This window comes from Mauremys reevesii, linkage group 10, assembly GCF_016161935.1.
Source record: "Mauremys reevesii isolate NIE-2019 linkage group 10, ASM1616193v1, whole genome shotgun sequence".
In the NCBI taxonomy this organism is placed as follows: Eukaryota; Metazoa; Chordata; order Testudines; family Geoemydidae; genus Mauremys; species Mauremys reevesii.
In genome coordinates this window covers 18,174,180-18,198,607 of record NC_052632.1, presented here as the reverse complement: position 1 = coordinate 18,198,607, position 24,428 = coordinate 18,174,180, and the positions used below count along the sequence as shown (strand labels likewise).

General features: G+C 44.2%; 1 protein-coding gene across 5 annotated transcripts in view; it reads left to right on the top strand.

Moving 5' to 3' along the window:
* PDE8A (phosphodiesterase 8A) overlaps positions 1-24,428 on the top strand; it is a 255,093-nt gene that overhangs the window by 209,748 nt on the left and 20,917 nt on the right. For all 5 annotated transcript variants that reach the window (XM_039491037.1, XM_039491039.1, XM_039491036.1 and 2 more), the window contains 9 exons: positions 485-622; positions 7,225-7,313; positions 9,126-9,177; positions 9,275-9,317; positions 13,761-13,838; positions 15,051-15,121; positions 16,226-16,390; positions 20,631-20,679; positions 20,935-21,070. In XM_039491037.1, coding sequence (XP_039346971.1) covers positions 485-622; positions 7,225-7,313; positions 9,126-9,177; positions 9,275-9,317; positions 13,761-13,838; positions 15,051-15,121; positions 16,226-16,390; positions 20,631-20,679; positions 20,935-21,070 — 821 coding nt within the window. The remainder of the gene's footprint in view (positions 1-484; positions 623-7,224; positions 7,314-9,125; positions 9,178-9,274; positions 9,318-13,760; positions 13,839-15,050; positions 15,122-16,225; positions 16,391-20,630; positions 20,680-20,934; positions 21,071-24,428) is intronic.

Here is a 24,428-nt window from a genome sequence, read left to right as displayed (position 1 = left end):
CGACCCCCTCTCCCCAGTCCTTGACTGTTTCATACAGAAAAAACAGAATTTAGCAACATTACCGTTTAATACTCCTCGGCCCTACAAAATCTCTCCATCCTGTTTGTGGCTTTCACAACACTGAGATTAGCTTCGGTTTGAAGACTGAAAGAATTCATTTTTCAAGAGTATTTGTTGTCTGTAATAACTCCTTAGAAATGCAAAAGTATGTTGTATTTCATAACAAAGTATATTTCCCTCTCTCTCTGCTCATGTATGCATACAGGCTTGTTTTGTAAGAGCACCAGGCTTCTGGAATGGATTTTTATTTTGTTGTACTAAAAAAATATTGAAGTGTATATTTTTATGAATAATACATACAAAGACTTTTATCTCAGCTTAGTAAACATACCATTAGGTTTAACAAGGTAGATCAAAATGCAGGTCTGTCTTGACTTTCTTCCTTTAAGTATTGTGTTTAATGAGCTTTGGTTTTATTTCACAGTATGTAAATCCTGCATTTGAAACAGCGATGGGCTATCAAATAGGTGAATTAATAGGAAAGGAATTAACTGAAGTGCCTATAAATGAAAAAAAAGCTGATTTCCTAGATACTATTAATTCCTGCATAAAGATAGGAAAGGTAAGTAGCAGTATATCATTTATCATTCCATGATATTATGACACACTACCTGTATGAGCGATAATTGTCCATGCGTAAAATACAACATAGACTTTACAGGCATATAACATGTGTTTGCTTACTCATACAAGTAATCCCATTGAAGTCAATGAGACTAATTGTGACGAGCAGGATTTGGCACATAACATACTAACCTGGGGTCCAGTTCTCTTCCCACTGAAGTCAATCGCATTCATCTTATTGACTTCAGTGGGAGCAGATTTAGCCTAGTCCTCTCAACTGCGATAATTATGGGCTCAATCATGCAAGGTACAGAGGAGAGGCATGTACTCCTCAACTCCCATTGGTCCTTTGCTGCTCCTCACTATAGTTTCTATTTTATCCGCATTGAAAACCAATCTTGTGGGATCTCACTCTCATTGTTGTAACTCCAAACACTGTAAATTATGGATCTGAGGATGTGGACAACCTTACTGATGCTAAAGAAATGAATCCCACATCATTCAAATCTTCTCATCCAATTTGTGTGTGTGTGTGTGTGTGTACATATGTGCCCATGCGCCCCTTCATTGTATCCCATTTTTGGTATGCTTAATAATGGTGAAAAACAATTAAAAGAAATCCCTGAGAACAATAAATATTCTATGTTGGTGGGAAAATTCTTATCAGTGGTAAAAAAATTTTTGACATTGTCAAAACATAAAGCTGTGTAATTTATAGTGTGAGAACGTGATAAGATGGTGTAATACATTTCTAGAATGGGAACTGAGCTGAGTTTAAAGAGGTTTGGGTCTCATCAAGAATGACATTTTCCTTTTTGTAAAGGTTACTTTCAGTTAAGTTGCATGGAAAAGTAAGAGAGTAAAACACACTCCTGTGTTGTTTCTATGTAGCATGTGTTACATGTATGTGTATTACTCACTTTACATATGTAGGACATATGCTGCATGCACCAAAAGGTACGGAAATCTAAAAGGGAGGTGGAGAATAAGGAAAATAAGGTAGCTTGATATGGAAGAACAAGTTGTCCAGTGGCAAGTAGATGAGAACAGACCCACACTCCAGTTTCAACATGATGCATTATAGCTGATTAGCAAACTCAGAATTTAGAAGCCTCAGGAGAGAGGCATGTAATCGCTATCACCCTAAAGAGACATGTCAGCTTTCAACTGCCAGGCCCTTTTCTCCAACAAGAGGTAGTTCTCTAATGACTAAGGAACTCTCTAGTGGATTTCCATTAGAAATACTTATTGCACCAAGGAAGTGCAGGGGAGTCAGATGGTTTCAAAGTGCGGATATGGAGGTTGATAACAGAGGTTTTGCTGACTGCCGCATAGCACTGTGGTGTTCCTTTGACTCTATTATTGTTGTGGCATTATGTAAGTGTGCATCCTAGTATGTCTCAGAGCTGACATTTGCATCTTGACAGCAAAGCGTAAATGCCTTCTGAGGTCAGTGAAAAGATATGTCATGGTACCCTATCTAAGGAGACACTGATTGTGGTGGTAACATGAGGAATTTTCTGAATCAGCTGCATTTGCAAAGATGTGCCATGGCATATCCACGAGGCTGAGTCAGGGTAGCTAACTGGGTCACACTGGCTGTCTGCTGGGAAACACCGCGTTATTGACAGTGTGGTAAGATGTTAAAATTAATTACTAGTGTTATGTACATCTAGGTATTGATGCATCAAGGCACCAACGCAAAGATGTGATTAGTCACACTGTGTACATCAAGGTAGTAACATGAGTATTCGTCTAGAAAGGCAATGATGTGTCTCTGTGCAGATGGAATGTGCATCTGAACATGAAACTGGATATTGACTGGAGTGCTGGAACAGATCCAAGAGACATCCAAGGGCTAAAATGATGGTGCTTCACAGTTCTGTTGCCTCTGTGAAGGTGCATCCAAATAAAGACACATGGTACAGGTCTGATACCATTATGTGGTGTTCATTAAGTTAAGAATACAGACCAGTTAGTTCTATTGGGCCTCATGACTATAGCATCTAGTATTCACTATATCCAATGATCACATTTTCAATTATTTTTAAGTAATAACAAAAATGTCTCTAACAGAAATGTATTTTTAGACTACTCATGGTGTGTGTGTAAAAAACAAACAAACAAAAAAAACCCCTAATACTGAGTAATATTTTTCCTCTAAGTATGGAGCTGTCAAGATTTTCGTGTTTTAGTATTCTGATTTCAGGACACCCTCCTGTGAATATTAGTGAGATATTAAACTTTAACCCTACATTTCTGGAAGGTCTTAAACTCTCCTCAATGTAGATCTGTGTTTGTTTCATATGTCTTCTTATTTTCCATTGGGACACTTAACATTTTGTAATCTACATAGATTGTAAAAATGTAGAATTTTACCTATTAACACAAAAGGAGTTCTTCCATGAAACAATCGCAGATGCAATTTTACTGTGTGGTTCAACGTTTGAAAGATCACAATACTTTGAAAGTGTTTTATACTGAATTGTTCCAGGAGAATTTGAAACTAACTTGCCTCTGGAAGGATAACATTCTCCAAAAAGTTTTGGTTGTGTCAAGATAAATCTGATTTGACTTATCTGTCTCCCTCCATGTTTGTGATTTCTTTGTACATATGAAAAAAGACTGCTTCCAGTTAGCAACCAACTATGTGGGCACTGTAACTTGATTACACCAGCTTATAACATACCAAGCAATTTCTCTAGCTCAGACAAAAAACTGTGCTGTGATGTTTTCTGATCATCCAGCACATAGTAGGAGTTCTTATCTCGTGATGAGACTAACCCTTCCCAGTTTGAGACTACGTAGTATCATAACAAACATAGTAACAAACCAGAATTTCTGATAGAGCTGCGCTAAGGATTTGGGGGAAATGTTTCTAGTTGTACAGTGGGATCCAAGATGGATCTATGCCTGTTCATCCACAGCTGTAGTATTTTAACTCCTGTGTTGAGAAACATTAATCTGTGGCTAAGTTTAGCATCTTCAAAGAGCATGTAATTGGCATTTTACACAGTAAAGCAAGGGACTGTTTTAGCGAATGGACTTGGACAATCCATGTAGTATACAGAGATCAGGAAGAATATTGTAGAGCCAAGCAAAAAGTTGTCTTTGGTTAATGTATGCTGGCAGTACTCACAAGAGACCAGCACTACCAAAAGGCATTTTCCTTCTGTTCTAATTTAAGAAATTAAGACACAACACTTGCATATTCTTAACTCATTGAATGAATCAAATTAGATCCACTGAGGTGAAATGTGAACTAGCTGATCACATCTGACTAGAAGTTTTGCTGAATCTGATCCCTATGATCTGGGACAAAAAAATCTTTATTTGAGATAGTTTTCACTTTTCATAAAGTGAGGACAAATCTACACCACAGTGAGAGTGTCTCCCACCAACATAGTGTCGGTGCAGACAGCACTTAGGTTGATGTAACTTATGTTGCTCAGAGGGGATGTCTTTTTCACATCCCTGAGCGACGTAAGTTATATTGACTTAAGCGGTAGTGTAGACCAGCCCTCATGAAATACCTATTGATAATTCAGACAAGGCTCCCAATTTCTCTCACTACTTGGGAGTTACTCCACAGAAGAATATAAATCCTGCACACTATAGGGGAAGTTCTTTAGTTATCTAAGGCAAGTGAGTAGTTTGTAAGGGTGCACACTGTGCAATTTTATATGAAAAATGAACCAAACTCAGTGGCCCTTCCCTGGACTCAGATTACATTGTGGAAGATTTTGTACTCGACATTGGTGTTTACAATGAGCTTTGGTGTCTTACTGTATATATGAATCCATGGGATGATGGGTAATGAAGCATTGCCTTCCGAAGGTATCAGAGCATTAGATTATTATATCAAGGATGTTATTGATTCTTTCTTTTCTACTTACACCAGACGTTCTTAGTCTTTATTTTAACACCAGAACATTAGGCCACACTGAAGTGACTGTGGCACCATATTTCTAGGACAGTAATTCACTCATAAGGATGAGCTCAGTTGAAGGCATGTGTCGAGAGGTACATATTCTCTATTTAGCTGGCCGACAGAGGTTCTTGGAGAAAGCATATGGAGTTCTTAAAATATGTTTATGTAATATCCTTGTAAAAACTTTACATTACTGGGTGAAAAACTTTATCCTTGTAAAAACTTTACATAATGGCTTAGACCAGAACTGAATTGTTCTGACCCTTCTCCTCCACACGTTGCCTTTCAAGGTTTTCTTGGTTTTGTTTTTTTTTACAACTGTGAATTTTTGCCTATTGAATGTGAAGCAAAATCCATTAGTGACTGCTTCTATCCTGACATGATGGGAAGGCACTTCCAGCTCTAGAATTATTCAATCCGTGCATTATGACTTCATCCCTTTATGCATATTCTGACCTTATTATCTGGGTTTAGAAATTGATTACTCATCTCTCCCTTATCCTGGTTGTCAGGGAACTATTGCTATGTATCATTTTAATTCCAAGAGCATAGAACTGTGTAATGTTTGCTTAGTCCTCATTTATATTCCTCATGCAACATATGGGAGAAGATATTATGCTTGATTCCCAGTTTGTTGTGCACAGTTCTTTTCTCAGACCGATACATGGAAAAACCTTTCAGGGTTTTTATTTTTTTTTTATTATTCCTCTCCTTCCTCCCCCCCACTGCTTGGCATTATGCACTCCTTATGAATGCTGGATTCTTTGCTTGTTGGTTCTCCTTCCCCAGTGCAAATTACATTAGAATGTAGGGCAAATTCTACCCTCAGTTATGCCTGTGCAGTCTTGGCCCATCTGTCTATTGGTTTCTCTACAATATAAGGATAAATGTAGGTGTGTATATACCTTATTCTGTACTATGTGCATGTGCACATGGCTACACATATGCATAGAAAACCTGATCAATTAAAAGACTCCCTGTGACTTCAATGGGCTTTGGATGACGCCCATATACAGTAGGCAGTCAATTTGTTGTTCATCGTTGGACGCTCTTTTACCCAGATTTTCCAGACTCTTTTTTTCTTTAAATTTATGCTACAATGGACAAACTTGTGGGCATGACTTTGAATCCATTCAAATATCATGGGTCTACAGACTCCTTCATACTGAATGTTATTGGCTTTGCATTATGCTATGGAGAAAAGAACAAAAAGAGGCGTGTGGGAGAGAAGTCAGGTGAACAGTAGAACAGAAAGCATACAGAATGGGGAGAGGGTTGTGGGAGAAGACTGAAGAAAGCTATAGAGAGATAAAAAGAATTCTACTGGAAAAATATGGGATGTACAACATCTGTTTGTGCCAGCCTCACTTGTGTAGTTTTTTCTATTCCCCAATACATAGAACAGCCTCTGCTTTAAGTAGAAGTTGTTGAGTTATATATATGAAAATAATAATAGGAGTAACTGGGTGAAATCTGCCAACTATTATACAGGAGATCAGATAATGGTCTCTTCTGGCTTTAGAATCAATGAATAAAAAATATTTTTTTTAACAGGATGTCCTTTAAAAATACACCTCTACCCCGATATAACGCTGTCCTAGGGAGCCAAAAAATCTTACCGCATTATAGGTGAAACTGCGTTATATCGAACTTGCTTTGATCCACCAGAGTGCGCAGCCCTGCTCCCCCGGAGCGCTGCTTTACCACATTATATCCGAATTTGTGTTATATCGGGTCATGTTATATCACGGTAGAGGTGTATAGGTTTAAAACAGGAGTGGAAATAGTCAGTTTCTGAAAATTACATCCAGGGCTGATCACAAATTTTACATCTAAGCTATTTTTTGACAGAAAATTTGGTTTTCAATTAACTGCAACCTTCACTAGAAGTTTCTGCCTTCCATAGAAAATTTTGACTATTTAAAAAAAAAAATTCTGAAAACCAAAAGCTTTCCATTTTTTGGATTTTTGACAAAAAGTTGAAATGTTTGGCAGAAAAAAAAACACAGGTGTTTTCTGACAAACTCTACTCACCCGATAGCCTGAAACCCAAGAGTGTGGATCTATTATAACTACACAGCTAACTTCAGAGACCAAGAAGTAGACATGTTTCAACCCCTCCAGAGTTGGACTCCGCTGGAGCCCATCAACCAATGCTCCCCAATTGGCTGGTCAGTGTGCTATTATATATACAAAACATTTCTCATGTTTTCTGTCTCTGAAATTCAGCTTCAAAATTGTGTGAAATTATTTTGGAGTTTAAATTCTTAAATTTCTTTCTATAAATAACATATTGGGGCAGAGGGAGCGGCTGTCTGTGTTTTCTGGAGAGGAGGATAATTTCTCCAATGAGCTAAAAGAATGAGACACTTGTAAGTGGAGTGAGAATCCACAGCCTTAGATGCATCTTCAATTCCTCTTCTTTCATATTTCTTCTTTCTGAGTCCACGTTTCTCTGACACATGCATTGCCTCTAAGACCCCTAAGAATGAATGTCTAGGTCTGGGATTGCAAAGCAGATTAAAATGAAAATATATCAAATTTAGATTTATTTTTTTATTTTTTCCTGACTTTCTCGGCAGTAATAAATGAAGAGGAATTTGTAGAAAATAGCCTTAGATTTGTTGATTATTTAATTGAATGTAATTACCCTTGGACTACTCTTGCAGGAATGGCAAGGAATGTATTACACCAAAAAGAAAAATGGAGATAGTATACAACAAAATGTGAAGATAATACCTGTCATCGGACAGGGAGGGTAAGTACAAAAGTTAATATGTATTTGAGGTCTGATACAATGCTCAATGAAGTCAGAGACTCCCCCTGGCTTCAGTGGGCCTTGCATCAGTCTCTATTGCTTTCTAAGTGAAATCCATTCCTGCAGAGCTGGGAGCCTGCAGTGGGACCGATCCACACTTAAGTCCTTAGGGTAAAATCCGCTTGACTCACATAATGCTCAGCTAATAGCACTGTATGCAAGGGAAGTGAAATCCAACCCCCAATGCAGAGCCAGGGTTTGGGCCAAGCTCCCGTGTGGCTGTTATTTCAGCCTGTAGGCTGGAGTGGTGAGTGCTCCATTATGCCTTGTGTTGAGGCCACCGGAGGGAGCCACGTGAATCTAGAGCCTATTTCCCTCCCATCATCTCCATCCATGCTGGCCTATGCAAGGCTGGAATACAGACTGGTTCTGTGGTGCAGCTACTTGATCTGTGTAGGTCCTTGACACTTACATCCCAGGTGATCTTCACCCAAAGGGAGCTAGTATTCCTTACTCAGGCAAAATTCCTGTTTTCCCAGCACTTCCAGTCAGCAATTGACTGGGATGTTTAGAGCAGAATGGTAAAGTCTGATTATTAGAACATTTATGGTAAGTCCCCCTATGCAATTTCAGTAAAGAAAGGGGGACTGGCATATATTGTAGCAGTCCCTAAACTCTCTGAGAATTTTCTAAACATGCACCTTACCTTACACCTTAGTTCCTCCTTTCCCACTGAAGCATCAGGCAGTCCAGTTCCTCCATTGATTATCATCACGGGCTAGTTGTGATGCTTCTTCCCAGGTGATGCCAGTGGAAAACATGCAGAGTTATTAAAATAATATGGGCCTGATGATATAAGAGTACACTTTCCTCCAGGAACCCCCACTTCTGTATGTCCCTTCTTTCTCAGCAGGGGAGGCTCCAGGCACCAGTGCAGCAAGCACGTGCCTGGGGCGGCAAGCCATCAGGGGCTGCCTGCTGGTCGCTGTGAGGGTGGCAGGGCGTTTCTGCGGGAGTTCCACCGGTCCCGCGGTTTCGGCGGCAATTCGGCAGCGGGTATGAGGAACGCACGGGACCGACAGACCTCCCGCAGAACCGCCGCCGAAGGCTGCCTGACTGCCATGCTTGGGGCAGCAAAAAACATAGAGCCGCCCCTGCTTCTCAGGTTGATCTATCTTACCATGAAGGAAAGGTTGTATGCAACTTCTTTGCTATCCAACAAACATTATAGGTTAATTAAATGAGCGGGGGAAACTCCACTCTTTATAGGCAGAAGAAGTGGGATGTTTTAAATTGCTGGCATCCCTTAGTAGTAATTCATGCTCTCTATTCTCCATCAGTGGAGAAAAAGCATCTGGCAGCTTGTAATTCAAAGCAGAGGAGAGGGACCCCTACCTCCTGTATACATTACCTGAGTACAAAGCAAACGCGGCTGGCACACTGAGTGTCATGGCAATCCGGAGGCATTTAGGATGGTACTAGCCTAGGTGACTGCTCTGCCCCTAAACCCTGTAGTCTGTGTCTCTGGACCTACATCATTGCAGATGTACCAGCCACACCATACACCTAAACTTCCCCCAGCAGCAGCAGAGAATGAGCCCACATAGTATGGCTATACAGCACATACATCCCTCCCTTCCTCCCTCCTGCCCTCCAGTGCAGCTGCACTGCATTGGTTCCAGGCCCCCACAGAGTAGAATTTGTCCTGGATGGATTTATTGCTAGTATGGATCTTGTAAATTTAAAATGCAGCTAGATGTGAATCAGAGCTGGGAATCAGAACGACAATAACACATTGTTTTTTGCCTACAGAAAGATTAGACACTATGTGTCAATTAGTAGACTGTGCAATGACAACAATAAGGTAAGAAAAAAGGTGATTTGTCCATTTTAGATTAAGCAGAAAATATCACAGTGTGATCAGGAAATTGATTAACTGGATTTCTTATATTGATTTGTAGGCAGAAAGAATATGTGAACGTGTTCAGGCTGAATCTCAGACGGGTACGTTATTGCATTTTTGTAACAAGAAGCATGGGATGCATGCAGGAAAAGATTAGATAGGTCGCTAAGATCAGACTCAAACGCGGGTTACACAGCGCAGTGAAAACAATAATATTTTGATAGCAATAAAACGGTATTCCTGGGGGAGACAAAATAAATGCAAGTTATCTATGCCAGGCAAATTTGTTTCAGAAGTGACATAAATCAAACAAACCTTGAAAATGTGATGTGTCTGTGTTAGAACCATGAGTGGGTACCACTTTTGGCTCTATTTCACATTCCAGTCGTAGGTAGTGTAGTTGATGCAATCTCTATGACTAGATTAGAAATGTCAAGGACACCATCTAGATGGAATTTACGTCATGGCTCATATAATTCATGGCATGCACCTTTTGCTGCTTTATTAAAAATCTGTTGCCTTTGCTATTTTGGGATATTGCACGTGGATGGATACGATGATGAATGCACATAATTTAGGGCTTGGTCCTGCTCCCATTGAAGTTCACGGCAAAATTCGCCTTGCCTTCTATGGGCCTTAGAGTTTCAGAGTTTACAAGATGGTTTCAGCCCCAAATCAATCTGTTTATATTCTGAACAATTATGATTAGGAAACTCCCAGTTGGTTTTTTATTTAATTTAAATTTAAACCCAGATAACTGCCTCCTCCCTTAAAAAAAAAAAAAATACTGACGTATTCTAGCAGGATTTGCCCCAAACATTACAGCTTCCAGTAGTGCCACTTCAGGATCTGGGGCCAGTGCTGCAGGAGACAGCAGTACATTTTTACAAGGGGTCTCATATAGCAAGCGTGCCTCTAGGCAGGGCCGGCTCCAGACCCCAGCGTGCCAAGCGCGCGCTTGGGGCAGCGTGCCGTGGGAGGGCAGCAGGCGGCTCTGGTGGACCTCCCGCAGGCGTGCCTGCGGAGGGTCCGCTGGTCCCGCGGCTCTGGTGGACTGCAGGAGGTCCACCGGAGCCGCGGGACCAGCGGACCCTCCGCAGGCACGCCTGCGGGAGGTCCACCGGAGCCGCGGGACCAGCGGACCCTCCCCAGGCACGTCTGCAGGAGGTCCACTGGAGCCGTGGGACCTGCGACGCCAGAGCGCCCCCCGCGGCGTGCCGCCCTGCTTGGGGTGGCGCAATTGCTAGAGCCGCCCCTGCCTCTAGGCTCTTTCCCACCTAAAGCAGGCGATGTGTGGGACCAAGTTATGTTACTCTGCCTTCTGTTACAAACAGAAAAGCAGAGGAATCAAACCCACATTCCTCATGTGCCTGTGGTGGAAGCCATCTTCCATTGGAGGGTGTGGAGGAACAATGAGGTAGCTTAGGGAGTGAATCAGAAGAAAGCAATACCCTAGCACTCCAGGGAGTTCTGTACAAGCAGCAACCATGGATTTTGCTGTCTAACTCTACCAGGGCCGCCCAGAGGATTCCGGGGGCCTGGGGTCTTCGGCAGCGGGGGGCCCTTCCGTTCTGGGACCCGCCGCCGAAGTGCCCCGAAGACCCGCGGCGGGGGCCCCCTGCCGCCGAATTACCGCTGAAGCGGGACCCGCCGCCGAAGTGCAGCCCAGTCTTCGGTGGTAATTCGGCGGCGGGGGGCCCCCACCACGGGTCTTTGGGGCACTTCGGCGGCGGGTCCTGGAACGGAAGGGCCCCCGGCCGCCGAATTACCGCCGAAGACCGAGCTGAACTTCGGCGGCGGGTCCCACTTCGGCGGTAATTCGCCAGTGGGGGGTCCTTCCGCCCCGGAGCGGAAGGACCCCCCGCCGGCAAAGATCGGGAGCGGAAGAAGCTCCTGGGCCCAGCCCCGCAAGAGTTTTCCAGCCCCCCCAGAGCAAGTGAAGGACCCCGCTCCAGGGCCCCCGAAAAACTCTCATGGGGGCCCCTGTGTGGCCCAGGGCCTGGGGCAAATTGCCCCTCTTGCCCCCCCCCCCCCGGCGACCCTGAACTCTACTCTGCTGCCTGGCAGTCTTAAGACACACATACCCCATCAGTGCTGAGATTTGCCCCTCCAGTATTGGCACTTTAGAGGACTTAAAATAAAACCTTTGTTCCTCCTCTCCTCTCTGCTAAGCCCTTGGGCTCTGCTCATAATTCAGCTCCCCTTTTGATCTTCCCACCCTAAACTAGTTCCTTTGAAGGGATGAAGGAGTATGTACATCCACACTTAGGCCTTGGCTACACTTGCAAGTTACAGCACAATAAAGCCGCCACAGCACTGTACCTCACTCCCCGTCCACACTGGCAAGGCACGTACAGCGCTGTGTCTCCGCGGCTACAGCGCTGCTGGTACTCCACCTCCCTGAGAGGAATAAAGTTTATTGCGCCACTGCTGCTGTGCTGTGGCGCCTGTGTAAACGGGGAGTAACATTATTACACACTGATTGACCTCCAGAAACTCCCCATAATCCTTTTAACGGAAGCATCCTCTCTTGTTTTGTTGTGAACTCCAGATGCGGAAACGCCGTTTCAAAGCTCCGTTTTGGGGGCTACTTATCAAAAAAACAAACACAGCTACTGTTTACTTTGAATGAGTGAGAGGCAGGCAGCGGGGCTCCGTTTGGAGTGCCGACAGCTAATGTTTGCTTGAAGGGAGAGGCGGCGTGAGGAGGGCAGGGTGGGGTTCGGGTCCGTTTCGGCGAGCGGCTGCTGATCTGGTCTATGAGGAAAAAAAAGAAACAGCTGCTGTTTGCTTTCAGTGAGTGAGAGAGAGGCGGGGGTGGGAGGGGGGGGTCTGAACTTACAAGACAGGGTGCTGACACACTCTCAGCACTCCAAAAACCCACTCTCTCTCCCCCCACACTCCCTGTCACATTCCACCCCGCCATTTGAAAAGCACGTTGCAGCCACTTGAATGCTGGGATAGCTGGCCATAATCCAGCGCTCCCAATGCAGCTGCAAATGCTGCAAATGTGGCCACGGCAGTGCGCTGGCAGCTGGCAGTGTGGACAGACTGCAGCGCTTTCCCTACTCAGCTGTCCGAAGGCGGATTTAACTCACAGCGCTGTACATCTGCAAGTGTAGCCATACCCTTAGCGTCCTAGGCTGCAACTCTGTGTCTGCTCCTTCTTGTTGTACTCAGTAGTAATGCCCCCATCCCCTGCCTTAGGCAATCTCAGCTCATTGACAAACACTTATCTGGTATGAGTCAATTAAAACTAAAAAACAAGCAATGGGCCAAACCCTGTCCTCTGTTATCCTTGTGTAACCACTTTCTGTGCTAATTAACCACATGTAATGGGACTGCGTGGGCCTAAGTGAGCTCAGAAATTGCCCTATTGACTTAAGTCACTGTATCTGCCTTTCAGTTCCCCCATCTGTAAAACAGGGAGAACAGACTCCCTCCCATAGGCTGTTCTGAGGATTAAGTAGATAATGTCTATACATATGTCAAGGTTGGCTTACTAAATATTATTATTAATTGTACAGTCCAACAACTCTTGCATGAAGCCATTTAATGGTGATTTTCTAAGATGTCTGAATATTTCACAACAGAGAACTCTTGTCTACTGAAGTTTCTATCTTGCCTTAGAGCCAAATGCTGTCTGCCTCCGGCCCTGAACACATCTAGTGCAGGGGTAGCCTCAAAGACAACGCAGACTCCGCCCAGAGTTTGAGGGATTGGTAGGGGTGGGACAGGGAAGTGGTCAGCGGCTTCACCACTGTGTAGACCCATAGGACCTGAGGAAGAGCTCTGTGTAGCTAGAAAGTTTGTCTCTCTCACCAACAGAAGTTGGTCCAGTAGAACATATTACCTCACCCACCTTGTCGCTGTAGATCCATAAGGGGTGTTCAGGGGCCCCTCTGACCTGTACATCTCTGTTACTGGCAGTGCTGTGACTGAACCGCCACTCTGCACCAATGCCGTGGGTTGAGAGAGGACTCTAAATGCTCTTAGCCCTGGTCTACACTAGGGGGGAGATCAATCTAAGTTACGCAACTTCAGCTATGTGAATAACGTAGCTGAAGTCAATGTACTTAGATCGACTTACCGTGGTGTCTTCACCGCGGTGAGTCAACTGCTGGTGCTTCCCCATCGACTCTGCTTGCACCTCTCACAGCGCTGGAGTACAGGAGTCGACGGGAGAGGCCTCAGGGTTTGATTTATCATGTCTAGACTAGATACGATAAATCAATCCCCGCTAGATCGATCACTACCCACCAATCCGGCGGGTAGTGTAGACATACCCAAAGATCCTCTACACAAAGGCCATTTACTCTTGTGTCTTTGCTTGAGGCAAGAGCAGCATCCAAAGAGTATGACGTGGGAGCATCCATGGCAAGGCCAGTGTGAATACAGTTCTAAGAAGCTCTTTTCCAACCAACTGTAGCATTGTCCACGTTGCTCCGCTGCTATCAAGCTTTTACCTGTGTTTAGTTTCCTTTAACATATAATCTGGGAAGAGCCTTTGTTGCAGTCATTGTATAACACTGATGTCTTTACAGATATTCAGACTTCCCGACACAAAGATAGGAGGAAAGGATCGCTTGATGTCAGATCCACAACCTCACGAGGAAGTGATGGTATGTTAGATAAGTGGATGTTTATATATTTTTCACATGGCTTTTAAAAACTCTCAAGACGTGAATATTTCATATTTATGCAACTACCCCATGTGTTTTGCCTCTGAGCAATATTTTTTATCCTATTTTTTTTTGAAAACTTTAGAAATGAAAGGCCGTATTCTGCCACTCTTACTAACATTAGGTAGCACTTACTGTCATGAGTAATCCCATGGAATTCAATAGAGCTACTCACAAAGTAAGTTACTCTTCCTCATTAGTAAAGATAGCAGATTCTGGGGCCCCCACAAGCACTGGGGTTTGTTGTAGTTTCCCTATCTACTCTTCCCATTAAAGTCAAAGTTAAGTTTCTTCTTAGTTTTTGTTTGTTTTATTTGCACTATGTTGTGTCATACATCAGGGAGTTACACTTCATCATGGCATATCACTCTTCACCTTAGTAGGTAGTTCACATACTGCAGGGTTTTGCTGGTGTTTATAAAGCTTCTGTTAAAACATGTCTCAGTACATTCCAGGTAACGGTCAAAGTCTGGTGAAAATTTGAGAAGTAACAGATTTACTTCTAATTTTCTCCAGACTTTGACCATTGCTACAAAAATAGCCTGGATTCTGATGCTGAAGATGTGCTCAGCATCAGCACACAGAATAGCACAGAAGTAGCCACATCTTACTAGGTTACAGAACAGGAAGTAGCCTAGTTTGGTCTTTGCTGCCAAAAATTGCTAATTGACACACAAGATTTCCAGTCCCTGATTAATGACATCGGTTGTTATAGGCCAGAACCTCAGTTGGCATAGCTCATCATCACTGAATTAAGTTCAAAGAACCTACGCTGATTTACACCAGCTGATGATCAGACTCATTATGTCTTGTCATGTCTTACACCCTTGTAGTATTACAGGCCCCTCTTCTCCCCCCTAAAGGCAACATATATGTGGCGCTAGTGGCTAAACATTTTATAAACCATTTAAAATATAAAAACAGCAACTATGTTGCCAGGCCATTATGGCTGCTTATCTCTGTTCTGTGGTGGTGGTGATTCAGCCTGCATCTATGTGAGCATCCTTATCAACATAGCAGGACAAGTGTGCATATGCCTGCTGTTATAGGTGGTCCTAAAGGTCATGGCAAATGAGGAATTCTTGGCTAACTCTGGATGTCATGCATTGTCATTTTAATCAGAGTGCTAATTTTGCTTTGTTTTTTGCACAGGCAGTTCACAGAGGCGACACTCCTCCATGGCCAGGATACATTCCATGACTATCGAAGCACCCATCACCAAGGTAATGCACCGCACTGTTAGTGTTCATGAAGTCAGACAATCGGAATTTACCTGGATTTTTTTCTGAAATACTGTGGCAGAAACCCTCTGCACAGCACCTGACCAGAGTAGCTGGGCCACATGCAATGGCTGTAGAAGCTTATGTTCGCCCTTACGCCACATCTTCCCTTTCTCCCATCTCCCACAGTGAGTGACTGGAAGGATCCAGGAAGTGGCAAATGCTCTGTTCCCAACCCACCCTCGCCCCCAATACTGTCCCTGCCTGTCCCTTCCACCTGCCACATAGGAGTGTGCACCCTCTGCATCGCTTTCCACATTCAGCCCCCTCTTTAGCACAATCACACTGGTTCTACTGCCTGGAGGCTTTCTGCCCATGCAAAGGAAGGGACTGGATTTCCCCTTCATACATATTCATTGTAATGCATAGGGGCTGACTTTTATTTTTCCCCAGAGGTGCTCTGCCCTGAGGTCCTGCCCCCACTCCACCCCTTCTCCCGAGACCCTGCCCTCAATCTGCCTCGTCCTGCCTTGGCTCTGCTCCATTCCAGCGGCCCCACTCTCGCTCCGCCTCTTCCCACCCCCGCTCCAACCCCTCCCTGAGGTCCCCACCTGCCTGCCGCACGCTGCTCTCTGCCCTCCCCCAGCTCCTTCCCCAGCCCCAAACAGCTGATTGGCGCCGAGCACCTGCTATTTTTTTTCTGTGGGCGTTCAAGCCCTGGAGCACCCACAGAGTCAGTGCCTGTGTTGTAATGTATCTGAAGAAATCATTCAAGAGACCAACAAATATCAGTTGCTTAATAAAGTGACCTTCTGATACAGGTAGTAGGGGATTGTACTGAGTCTGTTTGGAGATACTTTGGGCGAGTGTCTTAAGACAGGAAGTTGCCAAATAAGAATGGCCTCTTTAAAGCCTCGATCCTGCTCCCACAGTCAGTAAAAGACTTCAGTGTTTCACTATTGATCCCCTAGAGATTTCACAGTAGTTCTACACAATCTGAATTAAATACTGCTATGGTTAATAGCGATGACTTCTCATATTAGTCACTGAGAATCTCTCTTTTCTTCAATCGCTTCTAAATTTCAAGAGTTTCTTATATTAACCTAGGTAATCAATATTATCAATGCTGCACAAGAAAGCAGTCCCATGCCTGTCGCAGAAGCTTTAGATCGAGTGTTGGAGATTCTAAGAACCACTGAGTTATACTCTCCGCAACTTGGGACAAAAGATGAAGATCCACATACAAGTGATCTCGTTGGAGGATTAATGACAGTGAGTACAAATGATGGCAAACGATTGCTGACATAAATGCTGGGGCCTGGATTCTCCTTGCATTTACTCCAGTTTACATCAGTGTAGCTTCAGTGGAACTCCATTGATTTAAATGGATTCACTCCTGATTTTTACATTGTTACAAGTGAAAGGAGGATCAGGCACCTTGATTTTTTTTTTTTAAATGGAATACTCAAGTATACGTATTAAAGTTCTGTGCATAGGTTGGGAGCCCAAACTGCATCATATGATGCACACATGTGAGGCAGGGGAGATTGTGCAGGAGGTGGAGGTGGGCAGGCTTCTGTGGGAGGCAGAGGGTGGGTGTGGGTGCCTACAGGAGTCTCAGGCGGCGGGGGTTGTAAGGGAGGTAGGGAAGGGGTGCTGGCTGCCTGCAGGAAGTTAGGAGGCAGGGGTGCCCCCCAGTTCGCTCTCACTCCCTGTTGGGGCCAGATGGCAAGTGCCCAGCCAACCCTGCATCTTACCTGCCAAGCCCAATGAGATAGGAGGCTGCTCCCACTGTTGCTTCCCACCAGCAAGCCTGGCTCTCCTGCAGGGCACATGCACAGAGGCCTCTCCAAGCCCAGCTCCCCTGCGGCCTGCCTGACCTGAACAGACTACATCAGTGTAGCACGTGCCAGCAGAATCTATATGGGGCATTAAAGCACCACCCATTAGCGCACTCTGCACTTCGTACCACTGTAGACCAGTCTGCAGCCCCATGGAAAATTGTTTCTCCCAGAAATCTGCCCCCCCCAAGGCAGTTGTCTACTTTACCTACAGCTTGAGTGCCTTTGCATCTTGGTCCTGCTTTGAGCAGGGGGTTGGACTAGATGACCTCCTGAGGTTTCTTCCAACCCTAATCTTCTATGATTCTATGATCTACTCTTTGAATTGGCACATATCAGTAATTCATTGCTCACTTCATTCCATCTGAACCAACCTCTGTAAACGTGTGTTCTGATCCCACACAACCCCCAACATCAGTCCATGATCACATGGCATAAGGAGTCACAGAAAGTTAGGGTACCATAATATACAAAATCCTCACTGGATATAGAACAAAAACTTTTACAAAGCAAAGGGAGAGTCAGAGAAGGGATGTCTCAGAGGATTAATGTATCGTTTATATTTATTTTTAAAATGATCTACAAGAAACATTTATTCAGCAAAGGATCAGTTGAAGATTGAATTAAATTATTCCATCTCATGTACAAACGGCATTATATTGATAATCTGGCAGCACAAGCAGAGGATGCACTGCTCATGGTGAACAAGGAACCGTCTACGAAATGACGTGGCTTATCAGTGGTAAATGGCAGACACCAACAAACACTCTCATCAGGAATAAACAAGGACACCTACTAACAACCGAAAAAGAACAAGAAATGCGCTGGACAGAGCATTTCAAAGAATTGCTGAACAGGGAGCCACCTAAAGAGGAAGCAAACATCCAGGAGGCAGAAGAAGATCTTGATATCAACACAGACACCCCAGCTAAGGAAGAGATCATTCAAGCCATCAAATCCTTAAAAAATGGGACAGCTCCTGGCAAGGATAGCTTGAATGCAGAATTGTTCAAGGTAAATCCTAAATTAGCAGCATCTATCCTGGACCCTCTATTTACATCAGTCTGGGAAAGGAAAAAAGTGCCAGATGAGTGGACCAATGGGGTTATAGTGAAGATACCCAAGAAAGAAACTCTCGGTGATTGTAATAACTGGCGTGGTATCACACCTTTATCTGTGCCAAGCAAAGTATTGTGTAAGATCATAGTCCAGTGTATATTAGAGGCAGTTGATAGTGTTCTCAGAAAAGAGCAAGCTGATTTTCGGAAAGGGCATGGATGCACAGACCAAATCTTCACTCTACTAAACATAATAGAACAGTGTCTAGAATGGCAACGGCAACTCTACATAAATTTCATAGACTTTGAGAAGGCTTTTGATAGCATTCACAGGACCAGCCTATGGCACATTCTGCGGGCATATGGAATTCCATTCCATATAATAAATGTCATCAAAAGCTTCTATTTCAACTTTACATGCAGTGTTGATCACAGTGAGCTCAGTTTTGAAGTCAAAACAGGAGTGCGTCAGGTGTGTGTCATATCTGCAATCCTCTTCAGCATGGTCATCGACTGGGTAATGCGGCGTACAACAGAAGACATGCCAAGAGGCATTAAATGGACACTCTCTTCTCATCCCTTGAAGACCTGGACTTCGCTCTCCTATCACATACCCAACACGATATACAAGAAAAAACAACTCGACTCAACACATTCAGCCAGCAGATTGGACTGAAAATCAACCGCAATAAGACAGATATCATAACCTTTAATATTGCCTCACCATCACCAGTCTGGATAGAGGATTATGTTCTCACCCATGTAGAAACATTCACATCCTTGAGCAGCACCATCAGCCAGGATGGTGGAACAAGCCAGGGCATCTGAAACAAAATCAATAAAGCCAGGAACACCTTCAGGAGTTTAAATACAGTCTGGAAATCATCAAAATACAATAACAAAACCAAACTCAAGATTTATCAGAGCTGCGTACTTCTAACACAACTTCATAGTGCAGAATGCTGGGGAATGAGAAAGTATGACATGGCCAAACTGTCTTCATTCCATACAACCTGCCTCAGAAAAATCCTCCGTATCTTTTGGCCCAGAACAATGTCAAACCAAGATCTATTGACACAGTGCAGCCAAGAGAATCTGAGCACCATCATTGCCAGGAGGCGTTGGAGATGGATCGGTCATGTGCTTCGGATGGAAACTGATTCCATCACCAGAGTAGCAATAAGATGGACACCTGAAGGCAAGCGAAAATGAGGCTGCCCAAAAACAGCATGGCGAAGAGCTGTGGAAGCCGAGCTGAAAAACCCAGGGCACAGCTGGGGAACCTCTGAAAAACTTGCCAGAAACAGATAGGAGTGGAGGAGTTTCGTCACTTCCCTAAACGCTAGAGGTGTAATAGGAACATCATGATGATGATCTCATGTACAGGAGTGTCTGTGTGTCATGTAGGCTATTATTATTTGAATTTTATTAAACTCAATATGGGAAGGGCATTCAGAATCAGAACATAGATTTGCCAGCTGTAATTGGATCTGGTATCTCAACTGTAACAAAATCTAGTCCTTTATTCTCGAGGACACACTGAGTCTGGTGTCTTGAATATTTGTGTCACAGCAGTGCTATTGAAGAAATGTTTAACTTGCTTTAACAGCAGGACAGCCTTCCCCATAAGTCACAAAACTCCAGACTAATTTACTTACAAATCTTAAAATAGAAACTAGATGTAATAATTCTTATAAGTGCAGACATTACACAGGTCAGATATGGCATCCAGATTTGCTTCTGTTGTACACTAGGCATATAATGTTATTAGTAAGTTAGAAAGGTGTGTTTATAAAGGGATTTTTTTAACAACTAGTTTATACACACAGGGCCAACATTAATTCACTGCATCTAAAAGATGTTGGGCTAAATCCTGCTTGCATCTGTGAAGCAAGCAGGAATTGGTGCAATATTGTTAAACTGATGAGTTTAAGGGTAAGTATCAAATACATAATTCTGTTTATTTTAACCACTAAGGGCAAGATTGTGCCTTTAGGCACCAGCCCAGAATTAAACCAGGGAAGCACTGACTCTCAGGTATATATCTCTGAGGCACATTTCCCTCCCACTTTCTCCTTGCCCACAGTAAAATGTTGCTGGCCTGAACTAGCAGCAAGTCACAAGAGCCATTGTACTGGGCTACCAGGAGAGGTGGGTCGAGCCAACACTCCACCTATTCCCTAATACTGCTCACCCACTTGCTCTACAGGGAGTGAGCGGACACATCCAGACCCAAGGTCCAGATAGCACATACAAAGATGGAAGCAGAGTTCTTGCTGTGGGCATATTGTCTGAAACCACAATACTAGGCTTAAGAAATTACTGCTCAGATAGAACTTAGTTAATTTTGTGACCTGCATCTTGCTATCTCCCTTCCATTATGATCTACCGAGAAGGTGAAGTATTTCTATGGGCATATCTAAAACATTTGGATATAAGCAAAGACAGACAAAGTAAGATAAGATAGCTTCTAAGGATGAAACAAGACTAGTCAAGCTTATGCAGAATCATTGCACTATTAGTTAGTGCCATGTTAGATAACTTATACAGTACTTTACATTTGAAATAGAGAGTACATGAGAACTTTTTTGATTATCAATTTTTATTTAACAGGATGGTTTACGAAGATTATCGGGAAATGAATACATATTGTCAGCAAAACGTAAGTTTTTCTCTTTGCAATTTTTGGAAAGCAAAAAATTATGACCTAACAGATTTAAGAAACATAGTAAATATTTTGATCAAATGTTCCAAGGACTTTTTATTTTTTTATTTATACACAATTTTCTACTGCATTACAAACAGCAGCAGAGGAATTGCTAAGAAAGTTTAAGGTTTTGCAGAGAAGAGAAGCCACAGTGTTTAGTAAAAGTATTGCAGTAAATTAATTGTATTCCCCAAATATATCCCTTAACAGAAACTCATCAGGTTCCTGGCAGTTTGATCTCCCCTATCTCCCTTAATGACATCCCACCACGGATAGCACAAGCAATGGAAAATGAAGAATACTGGGACTTTGATATCTTTGAACTGGAGGCTGCAACCCATAAAAGGTTAGTAAGGCAAAAGAATTGTAAGTTAAAGCTACCAAGAATTAGCTGCTGCTTCGTCGTCATCAGTCAGTATTTTAATTTCTATCTCTCTACTTTTCAAACTGGGATCCCTTTTTTCAAAAGGAGAACATGTGTAACTTCCTCATTTGCGCATGTTCCTTGCCTTCTTGCTTGCTTCCCATACTTTTAAATACCTTCTGCACTACCACAAATTTATTTTCTGCTGATTTCTACAGAGAAATATTGGCTGCATCTGAAGCCCTCATATATCTTTTGATGTGGCATTGAAAAAAGGCAACGTCATTTTGGAAGCCTTCCCTTTCTTTTCACATTACTAGAAAATCTTGATAGAGCTTGCTGTTGGATTCTGGGGATCCAAATTATATCCATTTTGAACTACAAACTACGTGCAGTGTGAATTTACTGTGTTTACAGAAAGTATTGATAGATCACACCTTATTTCTGCTCCTTGTAGCCAGAGTGTATTTATTTCTAAAAACACTTACTTCAGCTGGGAGTAGGAGAAGGGCCCCAATTCTGTAAACTCAACAGACTACACTTTTGTTCATACTACCAGATACAGACTCCTTATCTATCATTGCATAGCTGTAGATCAGGAGTTGTAACAGACTCTAATATACTTCAGTAACAGGAAATGCAATAATTAACCTTATAACTCCATTATAAATCCCTGTTTTTACTCGTTAATACCTGTTAAAATTTCCCTGTGGGGCTGAAATTTTCTATGCTTTGTCTTGGCCTAAAGGTGAAATATACTTTTGGAAATCTATTACGTCTGTTCAATGTTTGTTCTGATATCATTTGAGATTCCACAAGATTCTAATTTAGGGGCTAGATCCTGCAAAGTACTGATTATCTTACTTTTGTGTCAACGTCCTTGATCTTTACCCAGGTTTATTTGAGCTCTTTTCTGCATAAGCACCAAAAAAAACACCAAAAAACCCCAAGAAACAACAAACACATGCATTTGGAAAAAATCTGATGTTTTATTATTCCTTAACATGACATTGTAACTTAAGATTTTATTGCAAATGGAGAAACTTATGTCCTGAATGTTATGCCTTTTCCTTTGCGTCGTGTTCCCATAAGTAAAGAGGTTACAGATACAAATACTTTTAAACAAATGGTATTCAGTCCATGTGAATTATTGTGTTAAATGTGAATTTTGCAGTTAATGAAGCGTTAATTATATCACCGTCAATACATATCGGCTAACTAGGTAGTTTCTGTGTTTCTACTGGGAAGAGGCAAAAGGTGATAGATTGTTGCAGCTTTCTCTAATTAAAAGAATTATAATTTACATCGCTCACAGGTTCTTTCTTGTCCTTTCTATGTTTAAATAAAAGCTAACCATTTGTTAAGAAAATTCAAGTGAGCGTTCTGTGAATCATTCACAGCTGTGAATAAGTTATTCATGCTCTTTTCAAGTCCAAGTAGTCATATGGAAGTGGTGCCAAGACAAAAAGCTCATTAAATCTAAACTCAGTGCTGTGAGAGTGACAGTTCCCTGATACAGAAGCACAGTGAGCTCTCTGCCTACTAATGCTACATAGTAATAACTCTCTCCTAGCTGCCACACATGTGAGGGTAGTTTGATTTGAAGGCCAGATGTTCTAGCATGTTATGGTGATACTATTTAAGTAGATGAACATTTTCAAACATGCCTACCAAAAGGGTAAGATGGGCGAGGTACCGTATATACTCGTTCAAATTTTTTTAGTAAAAAAGGGAAGCACCAGAGAAGGGGGTCGGCTTGTGAACGGGTATAGAGAGGGAGAGGTGGGACACAGTCCCTCCCCCCAACAGAGGGATCAAGGAGAGGCAGCAGAGCCAGAAGGGAAGAGGCGGGGCCAGAGTCTCTCCACTTCTGGCAGCGCTGCTCTCGCCCCAGCCTCCGAAGCAGCTGCAGCTCCGGGGCTGGCAGGCTGCAGCCGTGCCTCTCGGCCCCGCCCCCCAGAGCAGGCTGTGGTCACGCTGCCCGGGCGCTGGAGCACAGTGCAGCCACGCTGCCCGGCCCAGCCCGCTGGAACATGCTGCGTCCGTGCCAGGGGCGGCTCTAGGGATTTTGCCGCCCCAAGCACGGCAGGCAGGCTGCCTCAGGCTGCCTCCACCAAAGCCGCGGGACCAGCGGACCCTCCGCAGGCAAGCCACCAAGGGCAGCCTGCCTGCCACCCTCGCGGCGCCGGCAGAGCGCCCCCCTGCGGCTTGCCGCCCCAAGCACTCGCTTGGCGTGCTGGGGCCTGGAGCCACCCCTGGTCCGTGCCGCCCGGTCTGGCCAACCGGAGCAGGCTGCGGCCGTGCTGCCCAGCCTGCCGGAGCAGCTCCAGCCAGGTCAGAGACAGCCTCCCCTGGCCCTCCCCAGATAAGGTGGGATGGGGAGAGTGTGGGGGTCCTGGTCTAAAGGTGGGGTCATGTGGGGGGTGGTCCCAGGGGTTACTCCCCTGACTCCCAGCTTTTCCCTCCCCAAAAAATTTCCCCACCAATTGCTGTCCCGGCCCGTCAGGGTAAGCAGTTGGCGCGCCAGGACACTTTGTTTACTTAGATTTACCTCTGTGCCTGCAGACACTCGAGCTAAACAAAGTTTGCTGACTCCTGAATTATGGGGTCGGCTTATGAACGGGTTATACAAATTTTTCATTTTTACTTATGCATCTTGGGGAGGTCGGCTTATAAACGAACCGGCTTATGATCGAGTATATACGGTAATATCTTTTATTGGCTCAACCAACTTCTGTTGGTGAGAGAGACAAGCTTTTGAGCCATACACAGCTCTTCTTCAGGTCTGGGAAAGATGCTCCCAGCATCACAGTAAAATGCAAGGGGTTTGGATGGGAGGCTAGAAACTGGGGCAAACTCCCTGGAGGGAGCGTTGAGTGCTGGGGGGCAGTCTTTGGGGAGAGGGGGGTCCTGGGTGCATGGGGAGAAGTTCCTGGGTGGGGGACTGGATGCTGGAGGGGCAGTCCCTGGGAGGGGGGTGTTCTGCCCTGGTCAGGGCACCCTGTCTCTGCAGGACTGTGCTGGCCCAGTGTTGGGGGGGGTCTGGATGCTGGGGGGACAGTCCCAGTGGGGTTGCGTGATTGGGGGAATTCCCTGGCTGGGGGAAGGAGTCTGGGAAGGGGCTCCTCCGAGGCTGCGGGCGCCGGTGCTCTCTGTCCCCAGCAGGCAGGGAGCTGTGGCTCCTCTTGAAGCAGGAGAGAAGCCGCGGCCCCGCACCTGCTGGGGACAGAGAGCACCGGCACCCGCAGCCCTGGAGTTCTCTGTCCCCGGCAGGCAGGTAGCCGCGGCTCCTCTTGTAGCCGGAGGGAAGCCGCGGCCCCGCACCTGCCGGGGACAGAGA